Source organism: Ranitomeya variabilis, chromosome 3, assembly GCF_051348905.1.
Source record: "Ranitomeya variabilis isolate aRanVar5 chromosome 3, aRanVar5.hap1, whole genome shotgun sequence".
Taxonomy (NCBI): Eukaryota; Metazoa; Chordata; class Amphibia; order Anura; family Dendrobatidae; genus Ranitomeya; species Ranitomeya variabilis.
In genome coordinates, this window is record NC_135234.1 from 780,908,473 (window position 1) to 780,933,612 (window position 25,140).

At 51.9% G+C, this 25,140-nt stretch overlaps 1 protein-coding gene across 2 annotated transcripts in view; it reads left to right on the top strand.

Moving 5' to 3' along the window:
• The first annotated feature begins 2,530 nt into the window (after nt 1–2,530).
• Nucleotides 2,531–25,140, top strand: part of LOC143817504 (polyunsaturated fatty acid lipoxygenase ALOX15B-like) — a 183,743-nt gene continuing 161,133 nt past the window's right edge. Inside the window, exon 1 of one of the 2 annotated variants that reach the window (XM_077298973.1) lies at nt 2,531–2,835. In XM_077298973.1, coding sequence (XP_077155088.1) covers nt 2,634–2,835 — 202 coding nt within the window. In that variant the 5' untranslated portion in view covers nt 2,531–2,633. The remainder of the gene's footprint in view (nt 2,836–25,140) is intronic. The other variant, XM_077298974.1, reaches the window with a different exon arrangement.

The window sequence follows — 25,140 nt, forward strand, 5'->3', positions numbered from 1 at the left end:
GCTGGAGGTCATCAGACCCCTATAAAGCTGCTTCTTACCACAGGAGCTCATAGTCCAGTCCCAGCGGTAAGATGGTGGTGCTGATGGGCCTACTGGTGGTGTCCAGGGCTGAAGGTCATCAGACCCCTCTAAAGCGGCTTCTTACCCACAGGAGCTCATAGTCCAGTCCCAGCGGTGAGATGGTGGTGCTGCTGGGCCTACTGGTGGTGTCCAGGGCTGGAGGTCATCAGACCCCTATAAAGCTGCTTCTTACCCACAGGAGCTCATAGTCCAGTCCCAGCGGTAAGATGGTGGTGCTGATGGGCCTACTGGTGGTGTCCAGGGCTGGAGGTCATCAGACCCCTCTAAAGCTGCTTCTTACCACAGGAGCTCATAGTCCAGTCCCAGCGGTAAGATGGTGGTGCTGCTGGGACTACTGGTGGTGTCCAGGGCTGGAGGTCATCAGACCCCTCTAAAGCTGCTTCTTACCACAGGAGCTCATAGTCCAGTCCCAGCGGTGAGATGGTGGTGCTGATGGGCCTACTGGTGGTGTCCAGGGCTGGAGGTCATCAGACCCCTCTAAAGCTGCTTCTTACCACAGGAGCTCATAGTCCAGTCCCAGCGGTGAGATGGTGGTGCTGATAGGCCTACTGGTGGTGTCCAGGGCTGGAGGTCATCAGACCCCTATAAAGCTGCTTCTTACCCACAGGAGCTCATAGTCCAGTCCCAGCGGTGAGATGGTGGTGCTGATGGGCCTACTGGTGGTGTCCGGGCTGGAGGTCATCAGACCCCTATAAAGCTGCTTCTTACCCACAGGAGCTCATAGTCCAGTCCCAGCGGTAAGATGGTGGTGCTGATGGGCCTACTGGTGGTGTCCAGGGCTGGAGGTCATCAGACCCCTCTAAAGCTGCTTCTTACCACAGGAGCTCATAGTCCAGTCCCAGCGGTAAGATGGTGGTGCTGCTGGGACTACTGGTGGTGTCCAGGGCTGGAGGTCATCAGACCCCTCTAAAGCTGCTTCTTACCACAGGGGCTCATAGTCCAGTCCCAGCGGTGAGATGGTGGTGCTGATGGGCCTACTGGTGGTGTCCAGGGCTGGAGGTCATCAGACCCCTCTAAAGCTGCTTCTTACCACAGGAGCTCATAGTCCAGTCCCAACGGTGAGATGGTGGTGCTGATGGGCCTACTGGTGTTGTCCAGGGCTGGAGGTCATCAGACCCCTCTAAAGCTGCTTCTTACCACAGGAGCTCATAGTCCAGTCCCAGCGGTAAGATGGTGGTGCTGATGGGCCTACTGGTGGTGTCCAGGGCTGGAGGTCATCAGACCCCTATAAAGCTGCTTCTTACCACAGGAGCTCATAGTCCAGTCCCAGCGGTGAGATGGTGGTGCTGCTGGGCCTACTGGTGGTGTCCAGGGCTGGAGGTCATCAGACCCCTCTAAAGCTGCTTCTTACCACAGGAGCTCATAGTCCAGTCCCAGCGGTGAGATGGTGGTGCTGCTGGGCCTACTGGTGGTGTCCAGGGCTGGAGGTCATCAGACCCCTCTAAAGCTGCTTCTTACCACAGGAGCTCATAGTCCAGTCCCAGCGGTAAGATGGTGGTGCTGCTGGGCCTACTGGTGGTGTCCAGGGCTGGAGGTCATCAGACCCCTCTAAAGCTGCTTCTTACCCACAGGAGCTCATAGTCCAGTCCCAGCGGTGAGATGGTGGTGCTGCTGGGCCTACTGGTGGTGTCCAGGGCTGGAGGTCATCAGACCCATATAAAGCTGCTTCTTACCACAGGAGCTCATAGTCCAGTCCCAGCGGTGAGATGGTGCTGGGCCTACTGGTGGTGTCCAGGGCTGGAGGTCATCAGACCCCTATAAAGCTGCTTCTTACCACAGGAGCTCATAGTCCAGTCCCAGCGGTAAGATGGTGGTGCTGCTGGGACTACTGGTGGTGTCCAGGGCTGGAGGTCATCAGACCCCTATAAAGCTGCTTCTTACCACAGGAGCTCATAGTCCAGTCCCAGCGGTGAGATGGTGGTGCTGATGGGCCTACTGGTGGTGTCCAGGGCTGGAGGTCATCAGACCCCTATAAAGCTGCTTCTTACCACAGGAGCTCATAGTCCAGTCCCAGCGGTGAGATGGTGGTGGGCCTACTGGTGGTGTCCAGGGCTGGAGGTCATCAGACCCATATAAAGCTGCTTCTTACCACAGGAGCTCATAGTCCAGTCCCAGCGGTGAGATGGTGCTGGGCCTACTGGTGGTGTCCAGGGCTGGAGGTCATCAGACCCCTATAAAGCTGCTTCTTACCACAGGAGCTCATAGTCCAGTCCCAGCGGTGAGATGGTGCTGCTGGGCCTACTGGTGGTGTCCAGGCCTCGCTCAGCCTTCCCATTTATTATGGGCTCTCCTAGGTTTTCTGTAAAGTCTTAGTTTTGTTGTTACCTGGAATGAGGCGTCGTCTGTGGCATTGAACCATGTGGACATTCTGGGAATTCTCTACGTTTCTGCTGGATCTTCCATGATCTCCAGAGCAGCTGAGTAGTGTCGTCTTCCTGGTTTCTGTGGTGCCGACTCTCCTCCTGGTGACTAGTAGAACTAGAAGGCTCAGCACAAGCTCTGTGTGACCCTCGGCCATCAGTAGTCTGTGACAGATCACCTGGTGACTGCACATGCGCACACCACCAGACACTGAGAGCCGTGATCAGGCGACACCCGGGAACATCACACACACCGTGTACGTCACTAATCCCTCCCGCCAAGCTGCAGGGACTCCCCTCCAGCGCGGTCGCCAGGCTCCAAACCATGACGTCACTTCCGGCCGTCCGAGCAGCGATCCAGCAGGGGGCGCCGCTCACACGCGCGGTCAGCCAGGTATCTGTGCCCGTCTATCGGCCTCTCCTGCCGCCTTACTGGGCGCCCCATTACCATAGACTCGTCCCTGCAGACCCCATCCCGGGGCTTTCCTAGACCCTCAGGCAGTTGGCCACTACTAGAACACTCTTCCCCCATAAATCTTGCTATCGTGCGCCACTGATAACACCCCCTGTGCTTATCTTAGCACTATGACCTGTTGTCCTGCTGTAGGAGCACCTCTTCAGTGCTGGACCCAGCTCTCATGGGGTTAAACGCCAGCTTCCTTCCTCCTGACTGACTGTGCTCTAGTACTACAAGTTCCATGATGCATTGCACTGGCCCCTAAGGCCTCCTGCGCACTTCTGTCGGGACATGTCGCCCAATGTGGGCAGCGGGTGTGATTGTACAGCACGTCCGCTGGTTGTGGTGACGAGCGGGGAGGTGACGAGAGCGGGGAGGTGACGAGAGCGGGGAGGTGACGAGGGCGGGGAGGTGATGAGAGCGAGGAGGTGACGAGAGTAGGGAGGTGACGGGCGGGGAGGTGAGGAGCGGGGAGGTGATGAGAGCGGGGAGGTGATGAGTCGGGAGGTGACGAGAGCGGGGAGGTGACGAGAGCGGGGAGGTGACGAGAGCGGGGAGGTGACGAGAGCGGGGAGGTGACGGGCGGGGAGGTGACGAGGGCGGGGAGGTGACGGGCGGGGAGGTGACGAGAGCGGGGAGGTGACGAGAGCGGGGAGGTGACGAGAGCGGGGAGGTGACGAGAGCGGGGAGGTGACGAGGGCGGGGAGGTGACGAGGGCGGAGAGGTGACGAGGGCGGGGAGGTGACGAGAGCGGGGAGGTGACGAGAGCGGGGAGGTGACGAGGGCGGGGAGGTGACGGGCGGGGAGGTGACGCGGGCGGGGAGGTGACGAGGGCGGGGAGGTGACGAGGGCGGGGAGGTGACGGGCGGGGAGGTGACGCGGGCGGGGAGGTGACGAGAGCGGGGAGGTGACGAGGGCGGGGAGACGACGGGCGGGGAGGTGACGAGGGCGGGGAGGTGACGAGAGCGGGGAGGTGACGCGGGCGGGGAGGTGACGAGGGCGGGGAGGTGACGAGGGCGGGGAGGTGACGAGGGCGGGGAGGTGGCGGGCGGGGAGGTGACGGGCGGGGAGGTGATGAGAGCGGGGAGGTGACGAGAGCGGGGAGGTGATGAGAGCGGGGAGGTGACGAGCGGGGAGGTGACGGGCGGGGAGGTGATGAGAGCAGGGAGGTGATGAGAGCGGGGAGGTGGCGGGCGGGGAGGTGATGAGAGCGGGGAGGTGATGAGTCGGGAGGTGACGAGAGCGGGGAGGTGACGAGAGCGGGGAGGTGACGAGAGCGGGGAGGTGGCGGGCGGGGAGGTGACGAGGGCGGGGAGGTGACGAGGGCGGGGAGGTGATGGGCGGGGAGGTGATGAGAGCGGGGAGGTGACGAGAGCGGGGAGGTGACGAGAGCGGGGAGGTGACGAGGGCGGGGAGGTGGCGAGGGCGGGGAGGTGACGAGGGCGGGGAGGTGACGAGGGCGGGGAGGTGGCGGGCGGGGAGGTGATGAGAGCGGGGAGGTGACGAGGGCGGGGAGGTGACGAGGGCGGGGAGGTGGCGGGCGGGGAGGTGATGAGAGCGGGGAGGTGACGAGGGCGGGGAGGTGGCGAGGGCGGGGAGGTGACGAGGGCGGGGAGGTGACGAGGGCGGGGAGGTGGCGGGCGGGGAGGTGATGAGAGCGGGGAGGTGACGAGAGCGGGGAGGTGACGAGAGCGGGGAGGTGACGAGAGCGGGGAGGTGACGAGGGCGGGGAGGTGACGAGGGCGGGGAGGTGACGAGGGCGGGGAGGTGACGAGAGCGGGGAGGTGACGAGGGCGGGGAGGTGACGGGCGGGGAGGTGACGCGGGCGGGGAGGTGACGAGAGCGGGGAGGTGACGAGGGCGGGGAGGTGACGGGCGGGGAGGTGACGCGGGCGGGGAGGTGACGAGAGCGGGGAGGTGACGAGGGCGGGGAGACGACGGGCGGGGAGGTGACGAGGGCGGGGAGGTGACGAGGGCGGGGAGGTGACGAGAGCGGGGAGGTGACGCGGGCGGGGAGGTGACGAGGGCGGGGAGGTGACGAGGGCGGGGAGGTGACGAGGGCGGGGAGGTGGCGGGCGGGGAGGTGACGGGCGGGGAGGTGATGAGAGCGGGGAGGTGACGAGAGCGGGGAGGTGATGAGAGCGGGGAGGTGACGAGCGGGGAGGTGACGGGCGGGGAGGTGATGAGAGCAGGGAGGTGATGAGAGCGGGGAGGTGGCGGGCGGGGAGGTGATGAGAGCGGGGAGGTGATGAGTCGGGAGGTGACGAGAGCGGGGAGGTGACGAGAGCGGGGAGGTGACGAGAGCGGGGAGGTGACGAGAGCGGGGAGGTGGCGGGCGGGGAGGTGACGAGGGCGGGGAGGTGACGAGGGCGGGGAGGTGATGGGCGGGGAGGTGATGAGAGCGGGGAGGTGACGAGAGCGGGGAGGTGACGAGAGCGGGGAGGTGACGAGGGCGGGGAGGTGGCGAGGGCGGGGAGGTGACGAGGGCGGGGAGGTGGCGGGCGGGGAGGTGATGAGAGCGGGGAGGTGACGAGGGCGGGGAGGTGACGAGGGCGGGGAGGTGGCGGGCGGGGAGGTGATGAGAGCGGGGAGGTGACGAGCGGGGAGGTGATGAGAGCGGGGAGGTGATGAGAGCGGGGAGGTGACGAGCGGGGAGGTGACGGGCGGGGAGGTGATGAGAGCGGGGAGGTGACGAGATCGGGGAGGTGGCGGGCGGGGAGGTGACGGGCGGGGAGGTGATGAGAGCGGGGAGGTGACGAGTGGGGAGGTGATGAGAGCGGGGATGTGATGAGAGCGGGGAGGTGACGAGTGGGGAGGTGATGAGAGCGGGGAGGTGACGGGCGGGGAGGTGATGAGAGCGGGGAGGTGACGAGTGGGGAGGTGATGAGAGCGGGGAGGTGGTGGGCGGGGAGGTGGTGGGCGGGGAGGTGACGGGCGGGGAGGTGATGAGAGCGGGGAGCTGACGAGTGGGGAGGTGATGAGAGCGGGGAGGTGATGAGAGCGGGGAGGTGACGAGCGGGGAGGTGAGGGGCGGGGACGTGACGAGTGGGGAGGTGATGAGAGCGGGGAGGTGATGAGTCGGGAGGTGATGAGAGCGGGGAGGTGACGGGCGGGGAGGTGACGAGAGCGGGGAGGTGACGAGAGCGGGGAGGTGACGAGAGCGGGGAGGTGACGAGAGCGGGGAGGTGAGGAGTGGGGAGGTGACGAGAGCGGGGAGGTGACGAGAGCGGGGAGGTGACGAGAGCGGGGAGGTGACGAGAGCGGGGAGGTGACGAGTGGGGAGGTGATGAGAGCGGGGAGGTGAGGGGCGGGGAGGTGATGAGAGCGGGGTGGTGACGAGTGGGGAGGTGATGAGAGCGGGGAGGTGATGAGAGCGGGGAGGTGACGGGCGGGGAGGTGGTGGGCGGGGAGGTGACGGGCGGGGAGGTGATGAGAGCGGGGAGCTGACGAGTGGGGAGGTGATGAGAGCGGGGAGGTGACGAGCGGGGAGGTGATGAGAGCGGGGAGGTGAGGGGCGGGGAGGTGATGAGAGCGGGGTGGTGACGAGTGGGGAGGTGATGAGAGCGGGGAGGTGATGAGAGCGGGGAGGTGACGGGCGGGGAGGTGACGGGCGGGGAGGTGATGAGAGCGGGGAGCTGACGAGTGGGGAGGTGATGAGAGCGGGGAGGTGACGAGCGGGGAGGTGATGAGAGCGGGGAGGTGAGGGGCGGGGAGGTGATGAGAGCGGGGAGGTGATGAGAGCGGGGAGGTGACGGGCGGGGAGGTGATGAGAGCGGGGAGGTGATGAGAGCGGGGAGGTGATGAGAGCGGGGAGGTGATGAGAGCGGGGAGGTGACGAGTGGGGAGGTGATGAGAGCGGGGAGGTGACGGGCGGGGAGGTGACGAGAGCGGGGAGGTGACGAGAGCGGGGAGGTGACGAGAGCGGGGAGGTGAGGAGTGGGGAGGTGATGAGAGCGGGGAGGTGATGAGAGCGGGGAGGTGATGAGAGCGGGGAGGTGACGGGTGGGGAGGTGGCGAGCGGGGAGGTGGGGCCGAGTTCCTGCTGCGCATGCGCGGTTGGAAATGGTAGACATGTTGCCCCAGAAAAGCTTTACATTGAACTTTTTTTTGTGCGTCGCGGCCGCCAAAACATGACGCATCCATCGGACGACAGCTGCGAAGTGTGTCCATACGTCGCAATCCGTCATCCATTAAAGGCAGTGGCAAAAAAACGGATCCTGCGGGCACATTTGCAGGATCCATTTTTTTGCCAAACCGACAGATTGCGACGTACGGCTAAAAACAGAAGTGTGAAAGTAAGGCTACTTTCACACTGGCGTTAACTGCATTCCGTCACAATGTGTCGTTTTGCTGAAAAAACGCATCCTGCAAAAGTGTTTGCAGGATGCGTTTTTCACCATTGATTAACATGAAGCGACGCATTGTGACGGATTGCCACACGTCGCACCCGTCGTGCGACGGATGCGTCGTGCAGTGGCGGACCGTCGGGAGCAAAAAACGTTGCTTGCAATGTTTTTTGCTCCGTCGTAAACGTCTTTTCCGACCGCGCATGCGCGGCCGGAGCTCCGCCCCCACCTCCCCGCACTTCACAATGGGGCAGCGGATGCGTTGGAAAAATGCATCCGCTGCCCCCGTTGTGCGGCAGAGACAACGCTAGCGTCGGGAACGCCGGCCCGACGCTAATGTGAAAGTAGCCTAAGCCCGAACCCGGCACCCCCACTCCCAAAACACACCCCAACCCCCCCCTCTATCTTCAAAAAGATTTGTGACATCATTTCTGTCCAACCCGCACTCCATTACACACAGATAGATAGATGGATACATACAGATGTATCTATATATCTATGTCCATGTTTCTAAACCCCTTCACCCCTGGAGCTTTTTTGTTTTCGTTTATCGCTGCCCTTCTATCCAGAGCCATAATTTTTCCGTCTATACGGCCATGTGGGGGCTTATCTTTTGCGGGACAAGTTCTACGTTTGAACAACACCTTTGGTTTTACCATGTCGTGTAACAGAAAGTGCCATGAAATTGCAAAAAAAGTGCAAATCCCACGCTTGTTTTTTGCTTGGCTTTTTTGCTCGGTTCACTAAATGCTAAGGCCGTGTGCACACGTTGCGGATCTGATTGCAGATCCGCAGGGTTTTTTGCCGCACTGAATTGCATCAAATCCGCAGTGTAGAGCACAACCAATGTAAGTCTATGGGAGCCGCAGACTTGTTGTGCACATGCTGCGGAAAAGGCCGCACCGAAACGCAGCTTTTTCTTTCCGCAGCATGTCACTTCTTTTGTGCGGAACTGCAGCGTTTCTGCACCCTCAGACTTTCATTGAGTCGGGCACATCCGCAGCAAAACCGCAGATGTAAAAAAGATCTGGGTCCGAGAAACGCTGCAGTTCGGGAGGAGGGAAGTGTGTGGGCGGTGACGGTGTGCGTGTATGTGTGTGCAGGCGGGGTCTGCAGGCTGTTCAGGTGTGTGCAGGACTGTGCGGGGGGTCTTTTGGGGTATGTGCAGGCATCATCCAATGGGACTACAAGTACGCAGCATCCAATCTGCCGCTAGTTCGGATGTAATCCGGACAGTGGACACGCACCCTATCCATATATCTATCAATAGATATATCTATCCAGTTATATGAATAGATAGATGTATGCATCCATAGATCTATCTATCTGTAGCTCTGTCTATCTGTAGCTCTGTCTATCCATCTCATCTGTCATCTATCTGTGTAATGGAGTGTGGGTTGGACAAATGTAAAAGAGGAGGTTGGACAATAATGACATCACAAATCTTTTTTTGTTCAATAATATATCTTTCTTTATGTAATAAGTGTGGTATACTTAATCCAAACGATTTGGTACCGTATTTAGCAACTGGATAAAAATTAACCTTTATTAGGTATATTAAAAAACCAATGATTGGCAAATTTATTAAAGACCAAGAAAATGAACAAACAGTAGGAACCCTATTGTGATAAGTGCCCTATTACCTTCACAGAAACGGGGAAACAAACCAAGACAAATGACATATAACAAGTACAAACAACACTGACAGTATTTTGAACTAGCTTCCAATCCACAACAATTTACTTAGGCTCACACACTGCGGGCCAATAGTTTGTACACCTCAGACCAAGCACTGATTGTGGAAACCAAAATATTAAGTGTCTCACTGTGGTTGCGTCCACCCAAGACACAACATACAGTTTATACATCCTTAATCCTGCACTCAGGAAAGCTTTGGACCATAACAATATGTATACTGTGTGTCCCGTTTATTTTGCAAGACATCCAAATGCAACCACTGTGCTTAGGTAGTTGATAAAAACTATACATTAGATTGGAGCTCTGTCAGGGCAGATTAGCAGCACTTTTTGGGGGGCGTTTGTGAAATGCCCTTTACACGATTACCCATCCCTAAATCTATGGGAAACATTTTTCCTCATTTACACCTTTGATGAGTATTCCCCAATGGGTTCAATAGTAACAACTTCAAGGATAAATGATGGTGGAATATTATCATGAGACTGCTGTAAAACATGAGATCATGTGTATTGCCAAACCCATATGCTAGGGTGGATCTCACCACATGTTCCTCTCCATTGTCCCAGCTATTCATTAACCGCCGTCCACCTCATGTCCAACCCAGATATGAAGATCAAGTGCTGCAAGGAGCGTCTCCCGACGCGTTTCCTCCTTGTGGATTCATCAGGGGAGAGTGCTGCTGCCATTACGGGTCTCCCCTTTCTGTGATATTTATGGATTCGGCTCAGTGCCGCATTGGCCTCGCCCCTTGGTGTGTGACGTATGCTCTGGGCTTACCCCTCTATTGCCGGACAGCTTGAGACGCTCGTCTGCTTCATTGGGCACTAGGAATCCCCGCACAGTGGCGAATGCGCGCCATCGTGCTGGTACTAAGCCCAACCCTAAATACATGAGCTGACTTCTGCCGGAATTATTATAACAGCAAATAGTGTTATGATCGAACTGGTGGTTAGTAGCACCAGAAATGACCAGATGAGCAAACTAGCAATACAGGACGAGCTCTGGGAAGTGGGAGCTCTGCTGACCGCAACCCCTAACCCTATCACAACAACTAGAAATAGCCGTGGAGCGTTCCTGACTCTGCCTAGACGCCTCTTCACAGCCTAAGAGCTAACTACCCCTAAAGATAGAAAATACAGCCTAGCTTGCCTCAGAGAAATTCCCCAAAGAAATAGGCAGCCCCCACATATATTGACTGTGAGTTAAGATGGAAGTCACAAACACAGAAATGAAACAGGTTTCAGCATAGGAGGCAGAGTTAACTAAACAGACTGAGGATAGAAAAGGTATCTTTGCGGTCAGCATAAAAAAACTAACAAAAAAACCATGCAGAGTGTGCAAAAGAAACCACCGCACCGACTCACGGTGCGGTGGTGCCACTCTGCATCCCAGAGCTTCCAGCTAACAAGATAAACTCATAATAGAAAGCTGGACAAAAACACAGTGGTAACAAATAAGCTAGCAGAAACTTAGCTTTTGCTGAAGTAGACAGGTCATCTGAAAGATCCAAGAGAACTGAACCAGTACTAGGACATTGACAGCTGGCATCAAGTAAAGATCTGAGTGGAGTTAAATAGAGCAGCCAGCCAAGGCCTAAACGAGGTCAGCTGGGGAAGGAACCTCAGAACCAGCAACTCCACTCACAGCCACCAGAGGGAGTCCATGGACAGAACTCGCCGAAGTACCATTCATAACCACAGGAGGGAGCTCGAGAACAGAATTCACAACAAATAGGACCAAAAATGCACATGTTAGTGCTATTATGTCCGCTAAGAGTGCCTGTTCATACTACAGCATATTATATTCATTATTCACTGTGCCGCGCATGTGGTAGACACTCCCAGAAACAGGAAGATTAGTATGAACACTACTCCTGTTCACCAAATTAGCATGATTCATGGATCACTCAGCATGTACTCATGACACCCATTACGGAAAACACAGGTAAGCTGCCTCCACATAAAAATGACTTACCCCATTTATGAGACATAGGAAGACAAGCAAGCAAGGACGAGAGAACTGGAAATACCGTTATAAATGCTCAATGCCCTACCTAAATGGGAAAAATGTATAGGGAACGAATTCACATAAGCGGGACACCACAAACCTAGGAAAGGGTGACCCTGTAGGTGCCCTAGTCTGATATCTCTACTCTCCGTTCCCTACCTATCGCGGAGGTTGGCACCCTAGGAGAGACCTGCGCATGTGGCGCCCCCACTCAACGTGGACTGTCCCAAAATACCTTTCCCTATAAAGCCCTCTTACCTACAAAGGATAGCTGGAAAAGGAGAGCCTGTATATAGAAGTTATTATTCCAATATCCTTAAGGGGCTAGTCCAAAATAATATAGATTGTGAATTGTCCTATCAAAGTCACCCTACCTACCGCGGGGGTTGGCACCCTAAAGATTTTCAAATATGGCGCCCCCACTCAACGGCGGCTGGCCCTAATAATGGACCCTACCGGATCTAACACAGTATATATTGGGCTTTTGTTTTAGAGACAACGCAACCATGATTTTACAAAAAACAGCTGTATGATTGTATCTCATTCAGCCCCAGTGGTTGTACTGTTTTCAACATGAAAATCCATCTTGTCTCCTTTTGGAGTATTTGTTTGTCCCAGTCGCCCCCTCTCTGTGGAGGCACTATCCTGTCAATCCCCATGAAATGAATTTTACTCGAATTGCCCTGGTGAACCAAATTTATGTGGGTTGCCACTGGGGTTTCTCTTGTTGGCAATGTCACGGAGGTGCTCACCAACCCTCTTGCGAAACTCCCTCTTAGTCTTGCCCACGTACTCAAGGCCACATTCACATGTGGCCTTGTAGACGACCCCTTTAGTACGGCAGTTAATAAAGTGCCGAATTGTGTACGTGGTACCTGTGACATTGCTGACAAAACTCTTGGAAGGCCTAATGGAGGCACAGCTTTTACAGTTGCCACATCTATAACAGCCCTTTACATGGTCTGTTATTAAGCCAGAGCTGTTTGCAGAGTCAAAGTGGCTGTGAACCAATCTGTCACGTAGGGATCTCCCCTTTTTATAGGTTATCTGAGGTACCAATGGAACATATTTCTTAATGTCCCTATCCATCTGTAAAATCGGCCAATGTCTTTGGAAGATTTCTCGAATACACCCAGCTCCATTTGAATATCTCGTAATGAAACGTATAGGGTTCTCCTCCTCCGACTTTGGCTTAGGTGTCAATAACTCTTTCCTTTCTTTTTTCAGGGATTCTTTATAAGCTCTGTTCAGTACCCCCTCTGGATAACCCCTTTCCAAGAACCGATTTTTTAGGTTCTTAGCTTGTTCTTGGAATGTAACCAAATTGGAACAATTTCTGCGCACTCTGAGATATTGTCCTTTGGGGATACCTCTTTTTAAAGGAGCTGGGTGACTACTTTCCCACCTGAGGAGAGAGTGGCTGTTTCTTTTCTGTGTGTCCTTGTGATCAGTTCACCATTGGAACGTTTTTCATTGGGAAAGGTATTTTGGGACAGTCCACATTGAGTGGGGGCGCCACATGCGCAGGTCTCTCCTAGGGTGCCAACCTCCGCGATAGGTAGGGAACGGAGAGTAGAGATATCAGAATAGGGCACCTACAGGGTCACCCTTTCCTAGGTTTGTGGTGTCCCGCTTATGTGAATTCGTTCCCTATACATTTTTCCCATTTAGGTAGGGCATTGAGCATTTATAACGGTATTTCCAGTTCTCTCGTCCTTGCTTGCTTGTTTTCCTATGTCTCATAAATGGGGTAAGTCATTTTTATGTGGAGGCAGCTTACCTGTGTTTTCCGTAATGGGTGTCATGAGTACATGCTGAGTGATCCATGAATCATGCTAATTTGGTGAACAGGAGTAGTGTTCATACTAATCTTCCTGTTTCTGGGAGTGTCTACCACATGCGCGGCACAGTGAATAATGAATATAATATGCTGTAGTATGAACAGGCACTCTTAGCGGACATAATAGCACTAACATGTGCATTTTTGGTCCTATTTGTTGTGAATTCTGTTCTCGAGCTCCCTCCTGTGGTTATGAATGGTACTTCGGCGAGTTCTGTCCATGGACTCCCTCTGGTGGCTGTGAGTGGAGTTGCTGGTTCTGAGGTTCCTTCCTCAGCTGATCTCGTTCAGGCCTTGGCTGGCTGCTCTATTTAACTCCACTCAGATCTTTACTTGATGCCAGCTGTCAATGTCCTAGTACTGGTTCAGTTCTCTTGGATCTTTCAGATGACCTGTCTACTTCAGCAAAAGCTAAGTTTCTGCTAGCTTATTTGTTACCACTGTGTTTTTGTCCAGCTTTCTATTATGAGTTTATCTTGTTAGCTGGAAGCTCTGGGATGCAGAGTGGCACCACCGCACCGTGAGTCGGTGCGGTGGTTTCTTTTGCACACTCTGCGTGGTTTTTTTGTTAGTTTTTTTATGCTGACCGCAAAGATACCTTTTCTATCCTCAAGTCTGTTTAGTTAAGTCTGCCTCCTATGCTGAAACCTGTTTCATTTCTGTGTTTGTGACTTCCATCTTAACTCACAGTCAATATATGTGGGGGCTGCCTATTTCTTTGGGGAATTTCTCTGAGGCAAGCTAGGCTGTATTTTCTATCTTTAGGGGTAGTTAGCTCTTAGGCTGTGAAGAGGCGTCTAGGCAGAGTCAGGAACGCTCCACGGCTATTTCTAGTTGTTGTGATAGGATTAGGGCCTGCGGTCAACAGAGCTCCCACTTCCCAGAGCTCGTCCTGTATTGCTAGTTTGCTCATCTGGTCATTTCTGGTGCTACTAACCACCAGTTCGATCATAACACTATTTGCTGTTATAATAATTCCGGCAGAAGTCAGCTCATGTATTTAGGGTTGGGCTTAGTACCAGCACGATGGCGCGCATTCGCCACTGTGCGGGGATTCCTAGTGCCCAATGAAGCAGACGAGCGTCTCAAGCTGTCCGGCAATAGAGGGGTAAGCCCAGAGCATACGTCACACACCAAGGGGCGAGGCCAATGCGGCACTGAGCCGAATCCATAAATATCACAGAAAGGGGAGACCCGTAATGGCAGCAGCACTCTCCCCTGATGAATCCACAAGGAGGAAACGCGTCGGGAGACGCTCCTTGCAGCACTTGATCTTCATATCTGGGTTGGACATGAGGTGGACGGCGGTTAATGAATAGCTGGGACAATGGAGAGGAACATGTGGTGAGATCCACCCTAGCATATGGGTTTGGCAATACACATGATCTCATGTTTTACAGCAGTCTCATGATAATATTCCACCATCATTTATCCTTGAAGTTGTTACTATTGAACCCATTGGGGAATACTCATCAAAGGTGTAAATGAGGAAAAATGTTTCCCATAGATTTAGGGATGGGTAATCGTGTAAAGGGCATTTCACAAACGCCCCCAAAAAAGTGCTGCTAATCTGCCCTGACAGAGCTCCAATCTAATGTATAGTTTTTATCAACTACCTAAGCACAGTGGTTGCATTTGGATGTCTTGCAAAATAAACGGGACACACAGTATACATATTGTTATGGTCCAAAGCTTTCCTGAGTGCAGGATTAAGGATGTATAAACTGTATGTTGTGTCTTGGGTGGACGCAACCACAGTGAGACACTTAATATTTTGGTTTCCACAATCAGTGCTTGGTCTGAGGTGTACAAACTATTGGCCCGCAGTGTGTGAGCCTAAGTAAATTGTTGTGGATTGGAAGCTAGTTCAAAATACTGTCAGTGTTGTTTGTACTTGTTATATGTCATTTGTCTTGGTTTGTTTCCCCGTTTCTGTGAAGGTAATAGGGCACTTATCACAATAGGGTTCCTACTGTTTGTTCATTTTCTTGGTCTTTAATAAATTTGCCAATCATTGGTTTTTTAATATACCTAATAAAGGTTAATTTTTATCCAGTTCCTAATACGTTACATCTTTATTTAGCTTTCAAAAACGCATACAAAAAGCATAAAAACCGCACCAAAGACAAATCAAAAATGCATAGCAACCGCACAAAACTGTATCAAAACGGCACCAAAAACTGCATCAAAACTGCATCAAACGCATCAAAAACCTGAATCAAAACAGCGCACAAAATACCACACCAAAAACTGCATCAAAACCAAATCAAAACCGTGAAACGCAGCTGCATTTTCTGCAAAGGAGATGCGGATTTTGTGCAGAAAATTCTGCACCCAAATCTGCAACGTGTGCACACAGCATAAAACTGACCTGCCATTATGATTCTCCAGGTCATTGCGAGTTGATAGACATTAAACATGTCTAGGTTCTTTTTTATCTAAGTGGTGATAAAAAAAATCCAAACTTTGCTAAAAAAAAAATAAATAAAAATAATTGCGCCATTTTCCGATACCCGTAGCGTTTATATTTTCTGAGATATCGGGTTGGGTGAGGGCTTATTTTTTGCGTGCCGAGCTGACGTTTTTATTGATACCACTTTTGTGCAGATACGTTCTTTTGATCGCCCGTTATTGCATTTTAATGCAATGTCGCGGCGACCAAAAAAACATAATTTTTTATTTATTTTCTCGCTACGCCGTTTAGCGATCATGTAATTTATTTATTTTTTTTAATTGAAAACAGCTGACATGTTGCGGCTTTGAAGTGGGCTCACCGCCGAAGCCCACCTCAAAGCGGGGGATACTGCCAGCTGATGTACTATTCCATCAGCTGGCAGAAAGGGGTTAATGAACAATGTTTCAGTTAAAAAAAAAAAAAAAAAATGGCTTGGGCTCCCACGCAATTTTCGGCGCCAGAGGGGGGAAACCGGGGCCAATATTTGTAGCATGGGAAGGGGGTAATACCCATGGCCCCTCCCAGGCTATGAATATCAGCCCGCAGCTGTCTGCGTAGCCTTTACTGGCTATTAAAATAGGGGGACCCCCCCAAAAAAATGACGTGGGGTCCCCCTTTATTTTATAGCCAGAAAGGCTACGCAGACAGCTGTGGGCTGATATTCATAGCCTAGAAAGGGGCCATGCATATTGCGCGCCCCCCCCCCCCCCGGCTACAAATACCAGCCCTCAGCCACCCCAGAAATGGCGCATGTGTAAGATGCGCCAATTCCGGCACTTAGCCCCTCTCTTCCCACTCCCGTGTAGCGGTGGGATATGGGGTAGTAAGGGGTTAATGACACCTTGCTATCGTAAAGTGACATTAAGCCGGGTTAATAACGGAGAGGCATCAATAAGACGCCTATCCATTATTAATCCTAGAGTAGTGAAAGGGTTAAAAAACAAAATGAAGACACAGCCAAGAAAAGTTTTTTAATATTCTTCATTTAACCATACTTACCATACTTCAGCGCCTTCAAAAAACGTAAAATAATAAACCGTATACTACCTGTCCGCCGTAGTCCAATTAATAATGAGGGTCCCATGACGATCTCCCCAATAGAACAGTGACATCGGGTGATGTCACTGCTCTATAGGACCCTCAGTGACACACTGACAGGAGACAATGGCTCCTGCAGTGCATCCCTGAGAGGTTACTATAGTTCAGAGTCTCACTTTATGGCATTTGCTGCGTGGGAAATTTCTCACACAGCAATGCCAAAAGTGAGACTAGGGACTATCTTTTTACAGTGGAGGAGGAATACAGTGCGGAAGGATACTGTTGTGAATTCTGTTCTCGAGCTCCCTCCGGTGGTTATGAATGGTACTTCGGCGAGTTCTGTTCATGGACTCCCTCTGGTGGCTGTGAGTGGAGCTGCTGGTTCTAAGGTTCCTTCTCCCAGCTGATCTCGTTTAGGCCTTGGCTGGCTGCTCTATTTAACTCCACTCAGATCGTTACTTGATGCCAGCTGTCAATGTCCTAGTACTGGTTCAGTTCTCTTGGATCTTTCAGATGACCTGTCTATTTCAGCAAAAGCTAAGTCCCTGCTAGCTTATTTGTTACCACTGTGTTTTTGTCCAGCTTTCTATTATGAGTTTATCTTGTTAGCTGGAAGCTCTGGGATGCAGAGTGGCACCACCGCGCCGTGAGTCGGTGCGGTGGTTTCTTTTGCACACTCTGCGTGGTTTTTTGTTAGTTTTTTATGCTGACCGCAAAGATACCTTTTCTATCCTCAGTCTGTTTAGTTAAGTCTGGCCTCCTATGCTGAAACCTGTTTCATTCCTGTGTTTGTGACTTCCATCTTAACTCACAGTCAATATATGTGGGGGCTGCCTATTTCTTTGGGGAATTTCTCTGAGGCAAGCTAGGCTGTATTTTCTATCTTTAGGGGTAGTTAGCTCTTAGGCTGTGAAGAGGCATCTAGGCAGAGTCAGGAACGCTCCACGGCTATTTCTAGTTGTTGTGATAGGATTAGGGGCTGCGGTCAGCAGAGCTCCCACTTCCCAGAGCTCGTCCTGTATTGCTAGTTTGCTCATCTGGTCATTTCTAGTGCTCCTAACCACCAGTTCGATCATAACAGGATACCTTCCTCCCGTCATTGTGTTCCTGGAGCCCCTAGAGAGCGGTCGCATCAGCTGATGCTGCTGTTCTCCACGGGAGATCGTCGAGGGACGTTTTAATTGGATTTCTGCGGATCAAGGAGTATGTTTGTTTTAATATTTTTTTACAGATGACACTGGCTTCGGGGATCAAGGTGACAAGTGATGGTGAGTATGTACTCTGTTTTATGTACTGCATGTCGTATGTTGCATGTTCTGTATGTGTGTAATGTATGTTGTATGTACTGTATATGTGTGTTTTCTCTAGTCACCTTCCACGACAGCAGTATCGGAGGATGTCTCCCCGCCCTAATAGGGGACAGGAACAGAAAGAGGTTAAATACCCCTCCCCTTCCTGCAACCACCAGTGTTTTTCCTGTCCCCTATGGGGCATGAAGAGGTTCTCCGATAGTGCTGCCGTGGCCGGCGAACGAGAGCACTGTTACCTGACAGCCGGGCAGTCGCGGTCGGGAGCTCCGCTCTCCTCCTCCGCCTCCAGACTGCTCCCATCTCCGCGGTTCCCGCGTGACTTGGGACCTCCGCCCGCTCTTCCTGCGCCACCTTCGGGTGGCAATGCAGAGCGGTGTAGTGCTCCAGGGTCCTCCTGCAGCTCCCCGGCTTCCTCCTCTCCCCACGCTGTTGCTGGGTTGGCGCACGCGCGCCGGAAGTGACGCGTTCCGGGAATTCCTGTTTTTCGAACGGGAGCCTTGGCGCGCGCCGGCCGGCGTCCTGAGCCTGGGAACATCAGCGGCTGTCAGGGCGGGCGTCTGGGACCCCCCCCCCCCAGGGACACTATCGAGGGAGGAGCACCAAACTCGCTGGAATCTCGGTAAGACTACTTATTCCTGACTGGGGTAGCCCTCCTAGTGAGACGTCTGTCTGTGACTGTACCTCTGGCGTTATGGACGGCGACAAACCCTCTCACTCTGCCACTGCAGAGCCCAGCGCACACCCCTCTACTGTAAGTAGTGGGATGATGTCCCTTGCTGTCCATTCTTTAAAGGTTTAAGCGGCTTAGTCCACCTCTCTCTCTCGTTCCAGGGAGACAAGGTCACTGGCACTAGGAAGCCCAGCCGCAAGTGTGGTGCTTGTGCAGCCAAGCTCCCCTCAGCATACACAAAGAAGCTTTGCCAACCATGCACAGATGAAGTGCTGCGTAGCGGACAGCCTTCTTTAATGGATAGCATCAGAACCCTCATCAGGGAGGAGGTTCAGTCCTCTATGGCAACCTTCTCTCGAGCCCCGACTCCGCAGCCTCCCCCTCCTAAGAAAAGGAAAATGGGCCGGGTAGCCTCAGACTCTGACTCAGGCGAGATACATACCTCGGGTTCAGAGTACAGCTGGGAAAAAGAGGGTTCTACTTCTACTTCTGCTCCCAAATCTGATAGTAGGAAGTACCTCTTCTCCTCTGAAGATTTGGAAGAGTTAATTGCCATGGTGAGAGGCACCATGGGGGTAGAGGAGGAGATAGAGGGCCAGTCCGTGCAGGATGATATGTTCGGGGGTCTGAAACCTAAATCGGTAAAGGGATTCCCCATGCATGAAAACATCGAGAACATTATCCTCCAGGAGTGGAGCCTGCCAGAAAAGGGGCTGAACGTCCCATCTGAGTTCAAAAATCGCTTTCCCCTGGAGGGAGATTGTTCTTTATTTGATATGCCCAAAGTGGATGTTCAGGTGTCAAGGGTAACTAAGAAAACGGCCCTACCCTTCGAAGATTCCTCCCAGCTGAAAGATCCTATGGATCGTAAAACTGAGAGTTTACTGAGGAGATCTTGGGACACCTCAACTAACTTAATGAAATCCAACGTGGCCTCAACATGTGTGGCCAGATCGTTGTTTCTTTGGCTTCGTACCTTAGAGAACCACCTCGTACAAGGTACATCCAGGGAGCACATCCTTAATTCTCTCCCCTTGCTCCAAAAAGCAACTGGATTCCTCGCGGACGCTTCCGCGGAATCAGTTCGGGTAGCCGCTAGATCCGCTGTCCTTACAAACTCAGCAAGGAGGGCCCTGTGGCTTAAGTCTTGGGGTGGAGACATTACCTCAAAGTCCAAACTTTGTGGTATCCCTTTCCAGGGCCATCATGTCTTTGGACCAGCCTTGGACGACATCCTGGACAAGGCTTCAGACAAAAAGAAGGTCCTTCCAGAACAACGGAACCCGAGGAAGCGGTTTTTTCGTCCCCCCCGTGAACAACCACCCCAACAGAACTATAGGGGAAAAGGCAAAACGGGGCGATGGAGCTACCCCAAAGGTGGGAAAGCCAGAAACATCATGGTCCCCCAGCCCCAGCAGTCCTCTGAAAAACAATGACTGCTCCCAGGTCGGGGGTCGACTCTCAAATTTTCTCTCCAGGTGGCAGGAGATCACCAGGGATCAGTGGGTCCTGCGTACCATACAGGATGGCCTAAAATTGGAATTCGAGAGTCCTCCTCCTCACCATCTAACGATCACTTCTTCACAATCTCCAAAACTTCAGGAGGCTCTGTGGTCGGATATTCTAAGCCTGCTCCGGGAAAAAGTGATTGCCCACGTACCACATCGGGAAAGGGGAGAAGGCCATTACTCCCATCTCTTTCTGGTGAAGAAACCCTCAGGGAAACACCGTATCATCGTAAACCTGAAACCCTTAATTCAGGTGATAAGATATCGAAGATTCAAGATGGAATCTATCAGATCAGCAATCCCGCTGATTGGACAGAACTGGGTAATGGCCACATTGGACCTGAGGGACGCATATTACCATGTGCCAATACATCCAGACCACAGGAGGTTCCTCAGGTTCACCATTTCCCAAAACAAACGGATCAGCCATTACCAGTTCAATGTCCTTCCTTTCGGAGTATCATCAGCTCCACGGGTCTTCACCAAGATCATGTTGGAAGTGATAATCTTTATCCGACAACAAGGGGTCTGCGTCATTCCATACTTGGACGACTTCCTCCTCATTGCCCCATCAGCTTCTCGCCTCAATCAGGACGTGACGAAGGTTCTCAATATTTTAACGTCTCTCGGGTGGATTCCGAAACTGGCAAAATCAGATCTCCAGCCATCTCCTCAGAAGAAATTTCTAGGAGTTCTTCTGGACTCAGAGAAGAGAATGTCCTTCTTACCCAGGGACCGTCGGATCGATCTTGTCCACAAGATCTCCAGATTCAGAGACCAGAAATTCCCAACTCTAAGAGATTCTATGTCAATCCTGGGTTCTCTAACATCATGCATCCAGGTAGTCCCCTGGGCCCAGGCCCATACAAGGATTCTTCAATCTCACATCCTGTCGTATTCAAGAGGACACCAGATGGCTTTATCCAAGAAAATTCCTCTTCCCACTCATGTAAGATCCTCCCTCTCATGGTGGCGGAACCCCCGAAACCTACAGCGGGGAGTCAGCTGGGATCAGACCCCTCTCCGAGTACTTACAACAGACGCAAGTCAGAGAGGTTGGGGTGCTGTGATCGAGAAATCCCACTTTCAGGGTTTGTGGTCCCCAGAGATGAGACGCAGCTCCTCAAATCTAAGAGAGTTAAAAGCAGTGGAGGAGGCGCTAAAAGCCTCATCGGCCCTCATCCAGGGTCACCATGTACGGGTGATGTCCGACAACATGACCACTGTCGCCTACCTCCGACACCAAGGGGGCACGAGATACTCAAGCCTAAAGTTAACCGCTGGAAGGATTTTTTCCTGGGCAGAGAAACACCTCCTGTCCATCTCTGCAGTACATATAAAGGGGCTGGACAATTCCCAGGCGGATTACCTCAGCAGGAGGGACTTTCATCCTGGGGAATGGTCACTAAACCAGGAGGTATTCCTATCCTTGGTCCAGAGGTGGGGAACCCCCGAGGTGGACCTGTTCGCCAGCAGACAGAATACAAAGTCAGACAACTTTTTCTCCCTAAGCACCTCAAACGAGACTCAAGGACTGGACGCATTCTCACATCCTTGGGAATTTACCCTAGCGTATGCCTTCCCGCCAATCCCATTGCTATCCAGAACTTTGCAGAAAGTCCGGATAGACCAAGTCTCAACGATTCTGATAGCCCCACTGTGGCCAGGAAGAGGCTGGTTCAACGCGTTAACAGACATGTGCCTGGAAGGTCCAATCTGTTGTGAATTTGGATTCTGGGCTCCCCCGGTGGCTACTGGTGGAATTGAACTGGTGTTTTCATCTTCTCTGTTCACCTGTTCCCATCAAGATGTGGGAGTCGCTATATAACCTTGCTGCTCTGTTAGTTGCTTGCCGGTCAACAATGTTATCAGAAGCCTCTCTGTGCTTGTTCCTGCTCCTAGACAACTACTAGATAAGTTGGACTCTTGTCCATGTTTGTTTTTGCATTTTTGTTCCAGTTCACAGCTGTAGTTTCGTTACTGTGTCTGGAAAGCTCTTGTGAACAGGAATTGCCACTCTGGTGTTATGAGTTAATGCCAGAGTTTTAAAGTAATTTCTGGATGGTGTTTTGATAGGGTTTTCAGCTGACCATGAAAGTGCCCTTTCTGTCTTCTGCTATGTAGTAAGTGGACCTCAAATTTGCTAAACCTATTTTCATACTACGTTTGTTATTTCATCTTGATTCACCGCCAATACATGTGGGGGGCCTCTGTCTCCTTTCGGGGTATTTCTCTAGAGGTGAGCTAGGACTAATATTTCCCTCTGCTAGCATTATTTAGTCCTCCGGCTGGTGCTGGGCATCTAGAATCAACGTAGGCATGCTACCCGGCCACTGCTAGTTGTGTGTTAGGTTTAGTTCATGGTCAGCTCAGTTCCCATCTTCCAAGAGCTAGTTCCTATATATGCTGATGCTATGTTCTCTTGCCATTGAGAACATGACAGTTTGACCGGCCCACTAAAGGGTTAAAATCCTTGGCTGAGAAAGGAGAGAAATAAGAAGTCTGCTGAGAATTTTTTTTTTTTTTTTTTTTTTTTTTTCTCCTTCTAATCTTTGAATGGCTCTGTGTCCACCTGTTTGTAATGGATCTTCAGAGTGTAACTGCAGGTTTGAATAATCTCGCCACGAAGGTACAAAATTTGCAAGACTTTGTTTGTCATGCACCTATATCTGAGCCGAGAATTCCTTTGCCGGAATTTTTCTCGGGGAATAGATCTGGCTTTCAGAATTTTCGAAATAATTGCAAATTATTTTTGTCCCTGAAATTTCGCTCTGCCGGAGACCCTGCACAGCAGGTCAGGATTGTGATTTCCTTGCTCCGGGGCGACCCTCAAGACTGGGCTTTTTCATTGACACCAGGGGATCCTGCGTTGCTCAATGTGGATGCGTTTTTTCTGGCCTTGGGGTTGCTTTATGACGAACCTCATTTGGAGCTTCAGGCAGAAAAAACTTTGATGTCCCTATCTCAGGGGCAAGATGAAGCGGAAATTTACTGTCAAAGATTCCGTAAATGGTCTGTGCTTACTCAGTGGAATGAGTGCGCCCTGGCGGCGACTTTCAGAGAGGGTCTCTCTGATGCCATTAAGGATGTTATGGTGGGGTTCCCTGTGCCTGCGGGTCTGAATGAGTCCATGACAATGGCTATTCAGATCGATAGGCGTTTGCGGGAGCGCAAACCAGTGCACCATCTGGCGGTGTCCACTGAGAAGTCGCCAGAGAGTATGCAGTGTGATAGAATTCTGTCCCGAAGCGAGCGGCAGAATTTTAGACGGAAAAATGGGTTGTGTTTCTATTGTGGTGATTCTACTCATGTTATATCAGCATGCTCTAAGCGCACTAAAAAGCTTGATAAATCTGTTTCCATTTGCACCTTACCGTCTAAGTTTATTCTATCTGTGACCCTGATTTGCTCTTTGTCATCTATTACCACGGACGCCTATGTCGACTCTGGCGCCGCTTTGAGTCTTATGGATTGGTCCTTTGCCAAACGCTGTGGGTATGATTTAGAGCCTTTGGAGACTCTTATTCCTCTGAAGGGGATTGACTCCACCCCATTGGCTAATAATAAACCACAATACTGGACACAAGTAACTATGCGTATTAATCCGGATCACCAGGAGATTATTCGCTTTCTGGTGCTGTATAATCTACATGATGATTTGGTGCTAGGATTGCCTTGGCTGCAATCTCACAACCCAGTCCTCGACTGGAGAGCTATGTCTGTGTTGAGCTGGGGATGTAAGGGGGCTCATGGGGATGTACCTGTGGTTTCCATTTCATCATCCATTCCCTCTGAAATTCATGAGTTCCTGTCTGACTATCGTGACGTCTTTGAAGAATCCAAGCTTGGTTCATTACCTCCGCACCGAGAGTGCGATTGTGCCATAGATTTAATCCCGGGTAGTAAATACCCAAAGGGTCGTTTATTTAATCTGTCTGTGCCTGAACATGCTGCTATGCGAGAATATATAAAGGAGTCCTTGGAAAAGGGACATATTCGTCCATCGTCATCTCCCTTAGGAGCCGGTTTTTTCTTTGTGTCAAAAAAAGACGGCTCTTTGAGACCATGTATCGATTATCGGCTTTTGAATAAAATCACTGTAAAATATCAATACCCATTGCCGTTGCTGACTGATTTGTTTGCTCGCATAAAGGGGGCCAAGTGGTTCTCTAAGATTGACCTTCGTGGGGCGTATAATTTGGTGCGAATCAGGCAGGGGGATGAGTGGAAAACCGCATTTAATACGCCCGAGGGCCACTTTGAGTATTTAGTGATGCCTTTTGGTCTTTCAAATGCTCCGTCAGTTTTCCAGTCCTTTATGCATGATATTTTTCGCGATTATTTGGATAAATTTATGATTGTGTATCTGGATGATATTCTGATTTTTTCGGATGACTGGGACTCTCATGTCCAGCAAGTCAGGAGGGTTTTCCAGGTTTTGCGGTCTAATTCTTTGTGTGTGAAGGGTTCTAAGTGTGTTTTTGGGGTACAGAGGATTTCCTTTTTGGGATATATTTTTTCTCCCTCTTCCATTGAAATGGATCCTGTCAAGGTTCAAGCTATTTGTGATTGGACGCAGCCCTCTTCTCTTAAGAGTCTTCAGAAATTTTTGGGCTTTGCTAACTTTTATCGTCGATTTATTGCTGGTTTTTCGGATATTGCTAAGCCATTGACCGATTTGACTAAGAAGGGTGCTGATGTTGCTGATTGGTCCCCTGACGCTGTGGAGGCCTTTCGGGAGCTTAAGCGCCGTTTTTCCTCTGCCCCTGTGTTGCGTCAGCCTGATGTTGCTCTACCTTTTCAGGTTGAGGTCGACGCTTCCGAGATCGGAGCTGGGGCAGTGTTGTCGCAGAAAAGTTCTGACTGCTCCGTGATGAGGCCTTGTGCCTTCTTTTCCCGTAAATTTTCGCCCGCTGAGTGGAATTATGATGTTGGGAATCGGGAGCTTTTGGCCATGAAGTGGGCTTTTGAGGAGTGGCGCCATTGGCTTGAGGGAGCCAGACATCAGGTGGTGGTATTGACTGACCACAAAAATTTGATTTATCTTGAGACCGCCAGGCGCCTGAATCCTAGACAGGCGCGCTGGTCATTATTTTTCTCTCGGTTTAATTTTGTGGTGTCATACCTACCGGGTTCTAAGAATGTTAAGGCGGATGCCCTTTCTAGGAGTTTTGAGCCTGACTCGCCTGGTAACTCTGAGCCCACAGGTATCCTTAAGGATGGAGTGGTATTGTCAGCCGTTTCTCCAGACCTGCGGCGGGCCTTGCAGGAGTTTCAGGCGGATAGACCGGATCGTTGCCCACCTGATAAACTGTTTGTTCCTGATGATTGGACCAGTAGAGTCATCTCTGAGGTTCATTCTTCTGCGTTG